The 9,998-nt window shown below is 44.0% G+C and overlaps 1 protein-coding gene across 3 annotated transcripts in view; it reads right to left on the bottom strand.

Annotated features, from left to right (window-relative positions):
• Positions 1–1,007: 1,007 nt before the first annotated feature.
• The window catches only part of FANCC (FA complementation group C), a 306,236-nt gene continuing 297,245 nt past the window's right edge, over positions 1,008–9,998 (bottom strand). For all 3 annotated transcript variants that reach the window (XM_058301557.2, XM_058301558.2, XM_058301559.2), the window contains one exon: positions 1,008–2,730. In XM_058301557.2, the coding sequence (XP_058157540.1) occupies positions 2,587–2,730 (144 nt within the window). In that variant the 3' untranslated portion in view covers positions 1,008–2,586. The remainder of the gene's footprint in view (positions 2,731–9,998) is intronic.

Raw genomic sequence — 9,998 nt, 5'->3', positions numbered from 1 at the left:
CCTCCCTCCACAATGAGAGTTGTTACTTCTCATTAAAGTGAATGAAACAACAGAATCACCAGATTTGGATGGGTTCAAATCTGATATAGTATGTACCCATGCTCAGTACACAGGGCCTAATCTGAAAGCAGGATCAGTTGATGAGGCTTAGGAGCTGTTCAACTGCTTGTTGGAACAGCCTTAACCTCTGTGCTTCTTTCCTTTTCGCTTTTCACCTTTGAGCACCAATTATCAGACTGGGAAAGGGTAAGGGGAGAAAATAAATTCAAACAAACCAGTGCTTTGTTAACAGCTGGAAAAAAGTATTCATGAAAAAAAAAAGGAAAAGAAAAAAGAAAAAAAAGGTATTCATGGACAATGAGGGTTCATTCAAGACACAGGAACCTATTGGGATGTCTATGACTTTGTTAGAACGAATACTGAAGTTCCGCTGGCTGATGAGCTGCCATTCTAGTGAGTTACCACTCAATGTTTAAAGTGTGGAAGGGGGGAAGCAGACTTGGCCCAATGGATAGGGCGTCCACCTACCACATGGAAGGTTCACGGTTCAAATCCTGGGCCTCCTTGACCTGTGTGGAGCTGGCCCATGCACAGTGCAGATGTGTGCAAAGAGTGCCCTGCCACGCAGGGGTGTGCCTGTGTAAGGGGAGCCCCACGCGCAAGGGGTGCGCCCCGTAAGGAGAGCTGCCCAGCGCGAAAGAAAGTGCAGCCTGCCCAAGTATGGCGCCGCACACACAGCGAGCTGACACGGCAAAGATGACGCAACAAAAAGAAACACAGATCCCGGTGCTGCTGATAAGGACAGAAGCAGTCACAGAAGAACACACAGCGAATGGACAGAGAGAGCAGACAACTGGGAGTGGGGGGGGGGGAGGGGAGATAAATAAAAATAAAATAAAGTGTGGGAGGGTTAGGGAAGCTTTATAAAGGAATTGGGAAATACTACAAAGAGGATAAGATAAGGTCAGAATAGCAAGAAATCTTCCAGAAATGTAGCTGAGATAGAGTTGGTTAGTGATCTTGTTTTAATTTGTGTGAAATACACCGAGGCAGAAGAAATGGGGATAGTGAGAGGATTCCAGTAAACAAAACCACATTAAAGTATAAATGGATTTTCATGTGGAATCAGACCCACCACAGGCTGGTCAGATTCCTGGTGGTTCCCCTCTTTAGGGGCTACCACAAAATTGGACCCCTTATTTTGATCCACAGTGATTGGTCACAACTTCTTGGGACTATTCCCAAGCTCTGGTTTGAAGCCAACATAGGAAAGATGTTTTCAATTCCAAGTGAATCATACAACTTCTTGTCCAACTACTATCCATTTAGATGAAGTGTATCTCTATGAAAGTAATACTTTTCACATTGTAACATTTCTTGGAAAAAAAGGCCCAGGTCAAAGGTTCTTGGGATTTAGCAGGTCTCTAGATGGACCAAGCAGCACTGCCATAGGCCGAAAACTAGTAATTCCTCCCAAAGGTCAACCTTCAGTCCAACAAAACTCTATTCATACTTAAAACAGGAGTCACAACAGAGTGAGATTCAGAGATTAATACATAGATCACAATGAACACGAAAGTCTTGACTCACCCAACACACGCAATATACACAAAGGAATATATAGTCAGTAAAAGTGCAGAATAAATCTGAATGAAAAAACAAATCCTCAAATGACAAGAGATAAATAGTAACTTTGGAGTTACCAATTCTTAATTAGGCATTTATGATTTCTATTCCAGTTTAATGAAATGTCTGATATAATCTCTTCTAATGTTTCTAAAACATACCCTGTGCCCTCATCTGTCTCTCATCTTTGAGCCCTTTGAGCAGTTGATACCTGGCAAATATAAAGCAAGAAGAGTTAGTGCTAGGCTGGCTCTGTGCCATTCCTAGGCAGCGATGCCCATTCGTCACCAACAGCCCGTCAGTGTCGCTGGGCTGGGCTGGGCTTTGCTGCCCCGTGGCCTGGTTGGCAGGTTGGGGGATGCTCAAGGGCAACTTGAAGGATCCTGACACTCCTGAAGGAAGAATTTCTTAGAAAAGCAAGAGAGTCAGGTTTTATCTTCCAGAAAGACTGCCTTAGATCCGTGTGGATTGAAAGACATCATAACAATTACTTGACTTCTAAAACAAAAACAGGTTTGTAGAAAGGTGCTAGGTTGCACTCTAAATTATCAGTGGTTCATGATCCCAATTTTTGGTCCAAAGACTAAAACATTCAAATGACAGCTGTACATCTTGGCTTGACATGGGAAAAAGAAAAAGACATCTCTTTTCCCATCTGAACTTTTTCCTTTGGCAGCTCTCTAATTGATGTTCTTCCTGGCATTGGGCAGGTACAGGGAATGCCAAAAGCATAAACCAGGTGTTAATGAGTACATCTAATGAGTTTGGAATAAAGCACCCCCGTCTTCTCATTTTGTAAACTGTGTGCAACCAGATCTTCCCAAGTGGTTGAGGCTCATTCTCACAGCACAGAGAGGGTCTGATCCACACCTGTGGCCCTCAGGATGCTCTCGCTCAGTCTGTCCTGTGGCTGCAGAAGCCTGGCCCAGCACCACTGAAGCCATGTTCACGGAGCCTGTGCTAGACTTGATCCCTCAGCTCTTGAAGCAGCTCCCTGGCCAGCTGTCCTGACCGAGAAGCTTCCATGCCAAGATGGTCCCATCTGTATAAAGTCTGGTCAAGAAAGCCAATAATCTCATGGGTTATCTCATCTGTCTGAGCCATCTGCGATGAAAACAGAAGAAAAGGCAGGTTAAGACATTTGCCAGTCAGATTCGTCTCACTCTGTCCAGTGGATCTCACCATTCCATTTCTGAAAAACACATTTCTAAATTAGCTCTAAAGTAAAGCACTGGGGTCTCTTACTTTGTTTTCAAGATGATTAGCAGAAAGTTTCTTCTCAGAGGTTGGCTATAAAGTAATCAGAGTAATTTCCTAATGATCACCCTCTCCTGCAGTGAGGTTCAGCTGTGAATGGAATGGTGTTGGCCTCACAAAACGTTACAAATGAATACTGCTCTGGGACAGAAACATTGGCCAGAATGCTGGTCATACGCTTTGGGATTATTTGCAGAGGGGAGTGAAGGCAAATAAATGTGCCATGGCTTGACTTTCTGCAAAAGGCTCTCTTCTGAGAACTGGAAAATGCTGAAAGGAAAATGCCGCCTGTGTCACACACATAGCCCTACACATGGCATTCTCAGGCTAGTGCCCAGTCTCGCTTGTTTTAATAAGGTTTTATTTAACACCTGATTCTCTCAAGGAGGTGGGAAACACAGGAACTGTTAGTTCTGTAAATACAGCCGCAAGGCATTCTTAGTTGGTGCCTATAAGTATTTTCCTAAGAATGACTGTTGAGAAAAAAGGAGGGAGAGGTGAGAATCTCACAATTTGGCAGTCAAAGAATATGGTGATTCTTCTCCCACTCCTCATGGCTCCCTGTTCGCTTGTTGGTTTTGCTTGTTGTCTATTATTATTTTTCTTTAGGAGGCACCAGGAACCAAACCCAGGACCTCCCATGTGGGAGGTGGGGGCTCAACTGCTTGAGCCACATTCGCTCCCCGTGATTCTTTTTTTTTAGACACAAACAGCATTAAGAAGCCCTAAGTGTTTGAAAGAATAGTCTGCCAGTCCATTTTTTGCATGTCAATTTGCATAGAACGCTTAGTCACACGATTAGCTATAGTCGCCCAAGGGCAGCTTCCTTGTGATCTCCTCACTGGGCCCTTCTGATGGGTGGCTTGGTGTTAGTACTTAAAGTCATGCGTCCCAGGAAACCTGTCAGTCCAGGTCCCCCTACCTTCTGACATGTAAAAACACTTCTTGCAGTACGTGCACCGTGGGAGTGGCACTGTGGTATGCAGCAACGTGAAACTTAAGTGACGTAGCTCACACAGCGTCAACTCCACTTGGCTGGACGCTCAGCCTCAGGAAGACCTGCCAGGAGACTGGGCCTGGTCAGGGCCGGCCCAAGCTGGGACACACAAATCCCCGGCCACCCTCCCGGCCTTGACTTGCACAGTTCTCCCAAGCTAGATGCTGAGACAGAGGTAGAAACAGGACTCAGGCCTGAGAGTGCAGTCCGGCTCTACTTGAGACCTCTCTCAGTTCCCATTAAAGTTGTGCCAGCGCTGGGGTCCTGGGTTGGTGAGGCAAAAGCTGGTGTTGGAAAAAGCCTGCCCCATCAAGGCAGACACTTCCACCATCTGGCCACCACCTGTTCCCAGGCCAAACCACCCAGAAGCCCTGGCTCGGAACTCTTTCCAGGGTGCTCTTGACAGAGGAGCTGATGAATGCTGGGGAGAGGCGAGGAGAAGCCAGAGAGGTTGGGGGTGTGGAGGAATCCTTCCCTCTGTCCCATTTGCAACTGCTGTGGCCAGCCTGCTTGAACTGTCACTGCAGCCACTGCACCAGGGCCTTCTAGTTTGGAAGGTTCATATGTTAACAAAGAGTTCTTAGAATATCTGCAAAGACAGCAACTGGGAGGCTCTCTCGGCTGCGATGGCCCCTGGGGTGCCCAGCTAGCTAACACTCACCTCCTAAGGTGTGCACTTTATCTATCAGAGAAATATTAAGGTTTTATACTTTCCTGAATTCTCTGTATCCTTGGCAGCTGAACTGACATGAAATTTAATGAAGAGGCACTGGGGTTCCCACCGTCAGGATTAAGTCAGCAGTGTAGTTGGGTTGAACTGTTGTGGGAATGGGCTGTCCGTCGTAGCAGCAGACTTGAACTTAAGGGCATACTCTAGCTGTGGGACTCCTTTAAAAGCAGCTTCTCTGGGGGTGAGACTTGAGGGCGGTCAATTTTCATGCGGGCTGTTTCCCCTGGGTAGGTAGAAGCTTGGTTGGAATAACTGACGCAGTGACCCGGGGGTCTTGAGGCACTTTCTCCAGGTTACCATCTCTCTCACCCTGCGGTTGGGGCCAGGCACTAAGACTCCTGGGGTGCCCCTGGCCTGTGAGCAAGCTGAAAGCACCCCCCGGATGGCCAGCTGGAGGAGGGGAGGAGGACGCGCAGAGGGAGGAGCTGACGAGCGGGCGCTGCTGTGCTCCCAGCAGCAGGGCCTGCGCGGGCTCCCGCAGAGCTGAGGCGTCACAGATGAGGCGACCGGCATGGACAAGAGGCCTAGGGAGGACACTGTTACTGACACCTTCGTGGTTCAGAAGTGCCCACCTTTGTCTTTTTTAAAAAATAACTTTTACTTCAGGACAGATTTAGATTTACAGCACTATCATGAAGATAGTTCAGACACGTCCCATATACCCCATACCCAGTTGCCCCTTTATTAACACCTTATATTAGTATGGTACATTTACAAACCAATACTGACACGCTTTATTTACTGAAATCCATCCTTCGTTTTTACCTAATGTCCCTTGTCTGTTCCAGCATCCCATCCAGGATCCACCATTACATCATGTCTCCTCAGGTTCTTGACCGTGACATTTCTCAGACTGTGCTTGTTTTGATGTTGGCTGTTTGCACTAGTCAGGCATTTTGTTGAATATCCTTCAGCTGGAGTTTTCCTAATGTTTTTCTCATGGTTAGACTTGGGTTTTGGAAAGGAAGATCACAGAGGCATAGGGCCATTCTTACCACATCAAGGGTATGTGCTGACTCAGATTTCTCCACTGTAAAATTACTCCCTCCCACCCCACCCCACCCCAGTTTCATACTATCCTCTTTGGAAGGAGGTCACTATGCACAGTCCATATTTAAGGAGTGGGGAGTTATATTCCCCTCTTGTAGGGTAGAATATCTACATAAATTGTTTGGAATTCTGCATGGAACATTTTTCTATTCTCCTCCATTTATTTCTTTAGTCATTTATTTTTACCGGTAGGGACTCACAGATTCTTTTATATTCCAGTGTTATTTTATTCTGTTGCTTAAATTGTTCCATGGTTGGCCATTGAGCTCTCTGTTGGCTCTTGTGTTGCTCTGACATGCCCTCTTCACTATGGAGTTTTTTTTAATTCTTTTTTTTAAACTACTTCCTTGGTCTGGCACTACAAGATGCTCCAGGCTCATCATTTATATTCCCTGCATTACTCCTAGAATCAGTCATTTCTCCAAGGAGCCCTGGTTCCTTTCATTGAAGAATGGTATTAGAAACCAAGTTCTGAGTACTAGGGGGACTCACTGCTACTGGGGTGTTGTTGCTTCTAGGCCCTCAGCCTAGATGGAGCAAAGTAATGTCTGTATATTAACTGTATAGACACATAGGATAAATATTTCTTTATTAACTTTTATGTGCCTATATTAAAATAAACATGACTTGAAAGTGATGTCTCCAACTCTAATCTCTTACCACACGGCTCATTCTAGCCTCTTCCCCTTGCTTTTCTGTAATCTACTCCAACAATGAGAAAGCTGGCTTTTACGATCTGTCATCCATTTACTTAAGGGTTCACTCTCAGTATATATGTGTAGTGGTTTCCAAATTAACCCATACCCTATGAAAAAAACTTTATCAACTAGAGTACAGTGCTTATGTATAGTTTCTTTTGCCTTTAGTCTTACAGACTCCATCTCCAAAGTTACTTAGGTCAGCATTTTATTCCCTTTATTTCATACATTTGTGATACACTGAGATTCTTCTGTCTTATTTTGTATCCCATCCTGCCTGGGACTCCCTCCGACCTCTTAATTTTTTTTGTGCATTGTAGATTTGTGCTGTAAATCTGGAAAGTACTATGGGTTTAGGTGAATGGTTAATGGCTTATATTTATCACTACAGCATCATAGAGAGTAACTGCACTTCCCTAAAAAATCAATGCTTCACCTATACAATATTCCATCCAAATATCTGTTTACCTTCTCTACAGTTCTGCCATTTCCAGAATGCCATATACTTGGACTCATACAGTGCTTTTTACAGACTGGCTAACTTTCATTTAGTAATATACATTAAAAATCTATTTTGTCTGATATTAGTATTGCTATTCTAGATCTTTTTGTTTTTGACTACTATTTGCATGGAATATCTTTTCCAATCTTTCACTTTCAACCTGGTTGTGTCCTGACATCTGAGGGAAGTCTTTTCTAGATAGCATATAGATGGCTCTTTTTCTTTTTTTTTTAATTCATTCTATGTTTTTTTTCATTGGGGGAATTCAATCCATTAACATTCAATATTATTACTGTAAAGGCATTACTTTGTCCATTTTATCCTTTGCCTTTCTGTTGTCATGTGTTACTTTTTACTCAAGTTACCCTTACTAATAATCTTCATGTCTACACTCTTCTACACTCTCTCTTGCCCTTGTTTTTTATTTTCAGGCTGTAGCATTTTCTTAGTATCTCTTGTAAATCTGGTCTTTTGGTAACACATTCCTTCAGTTTTTGTCTCGCCCTCACTTTTGAAGGACAGTTTTGCCAGATAAAGAATTCTTGGCTGGCAGTTTTGCTCTTTCCGTACCTCAAATACATGATACCACTTTCTTCTTGACTCCATGGTTTCTGATAAGAGACCAGCACTTAGTCTTATCCTTGTATGTGATGCATTGCTTTTCTCTTGCTGCTTTGCTTTTCTCTTGTTGCTTTCAGAATTATCACTTTATTTCTGGTATTTGTCATTCTGAACATTAGGTTTATAGGAGTGGGTCAATTTGGACTTATTCTGTTTGGGGTGAATTGTCCATGGATATTGACATTTAAGTCTTCCATAAGGGTTGGGACATTTTTAGTCATTATTTCTTCTTTCCCTTTTTCATTCTCTTCCCCTTCTGGAACACCAATAACACATATGCTTGTGCATTTTGCACTGTAATTCAATTCCATGAGACCCTGTTCTGGTTTTTCCATTCTTTTTGCTTTATGTTCTCCTGTCTTTTCAAGTTCAAAGTTGTTTTGTCCTTGATTTCACTAATTCTGTTCTCTTATCAAATCTGCTGTTATATGCATCTTTTTCCCCCATTTTCCCCCCTTTACTCTTTTACCCCCCCCCCCCCCTTGAGGCTTGTTTTGCTGTCTGCTCTCTGTGTCCATTCGCTGTGCATTCTTCTGTGTCTGCTTGAGTCCCTTTGTTGCGTCATCTTGCTGTGCCAGCTCTCAGTGGCACGTGGACCACCAGCTCTCCACGGCATGTGGGCCAGCTTCCTTCACAAGGAGGTCCTGGGACGTGAACCCAGGGCCTCCTATATGGTAGATGGGAGCCCAATTGATTGAGCCACAGCTGCTTCCCTAATATATTTTTTTAAATTTTATTAAATTAAATTTTTTATTTATTCTAATATATTTTTAATCTCATCCATTTTGTCTTTCATTCCCATAAACTTTGTCACTTTTCTTTGAGGCTTTCAAATTTTCTTTATGTTCATGCAGTGTCTTTTTTTGAAACATATTTTTATTAGAAGGTTGTGCATTTACAAAACAGTCATGCACATGTCTGGAATTCTCATATAACACCCCTCCACCAACACAGTACCTTGTTGTGGAATATTTGTTACAGATTATGAGGTAATACCATCAGACTATTACCACTAACTTTTTTCTATAGCATACATTGGTATATTTTCCATACCTCCTATTATTAACACAGTATATCTTTGGCATTAATGCAAGAATATTCCAGTATTGTTTGTTGACTGTAGTTGATGGTAGGCTACATTAATTGTATTTTTCCCATTCTTCTCCATATTCTTAACACCTTCAATAGTGATGCACATTTGTTCTAGTTCATAGAAGGACTTTCTTGTATTTGTGCTATTAACCACAATCCTCATCCACCCCTGGGTTCATTATGTTATTCAGTTCCTAGATTATTCTCTAGCTTTCTTTTAGTTAACATTTACATCCCTAGACTACCCTTTTCTGTCACAATCCCATTTATAAACCAGCTGTGCTAGTTCTATGTGTTACCATCAACTCTATCAATTTCCACACCTTTACAGTCAAGTTAATTAAAACCTCTAGGGAAGCGGACTTTGCCCAGTGGTTAGGGCGTCCGTCTACCACATGGGAGATCCGCGGTTCAAACACCGGGCCTCCTTGACCCGTGTGCAGCTGGCCCATGCGCAGTGCTGATGCATGCAAGGAGTGCCAGCTGGCCCATGCGCAGTGCTGATGCATGCAATGAGTGCCATGCCATGCAGGGGTGTCCTGCGTAGGGGAGCCCCACGTGCAGGGAGTGCGCCCTGTGGGGAGAGCCACCCGGCACAAAAGAAAGTACAGCCTGCCCAGGAATGGTGCCGCTCACACGGAGCACTGACACAACAAGATGACGCAACAAAAAGAAACACAGATTCCCTGTGCTGCTGCTAAGGATAGAAGTGGCCACAGAGGAACGTGCAGCTAGTGGACACAGAGAGCAGACAACCTGGAGGGGTGGGGAAGGTTTGGGGAGAGAAATAAATAAAAAATAAATCTTTAAAAACAAAACAAAACAGGGAAATGGACTTGGCCCAGTGGTTAGGGCATCCGTCTACCACATGGGAGGTCCGCGGTTCAAGCCCCGGGCCTCCATGACCCGTGTGGAGCTGGCCCATGGGCAGTGCTGATGCGCGCAAGGAGTGCCCTGCTACACAGGGGTGTCCCCCGCAAAGGGGAGCCCCACGGGCAAGGAGTGCACACATAAGGAGAGCCGCCCAGCGCGAAGGAGGGAGCAGCCTGCCGAGGAATGGCGCCGCCCACACTTCCCGTGCCGCTGACGACAACAGAAACGGACAAAGAAACAAGACGCAGCAAATAGACACAGAGAACAGACAACCGGGGGAAGGGGGGAATTAACTAAATAAATAAATAAATCTTAAACAAAACAAAACAAAAAACACCTCTACATATGCATCAGTATACTATCTCAGCCCCCCTCAAACTCAAATCTCCTAATAAGCCATATTCTAGGTTTTAACTCCATATACTTATTCTTTGTATTTTCAGTTCATATTAGGGAGACCATGCAATATTTGTTGTTTTGTGTCTGGTTTATTTCACTTAACATAATGTCTTCCAGGTTCATCCATGTTATCATATGTATTCCAATTTAATT

This window comes from Dasypus novemcinctus, chromosome 8 (assembly GCF_030445035.2).
Source record: "Dasypus novemcinctus isolate mDasNov1 chromosome 8, mDasNov1.1.hap2, whole genome shotgun sequence".
Classification (NCBI taxonomy): domain Eukaryota; kingdom Metazoa; phylum Chordata; class Mammalia; order Cingulata; family Dasypodidae; genus Dasypus; species Dasypus novemcinctus.
The sequence above is the reverse complement of the archived record's forward strand: the minus strand, read 5'-3'. Positions and strand labels throughout refer to the sequence as shown.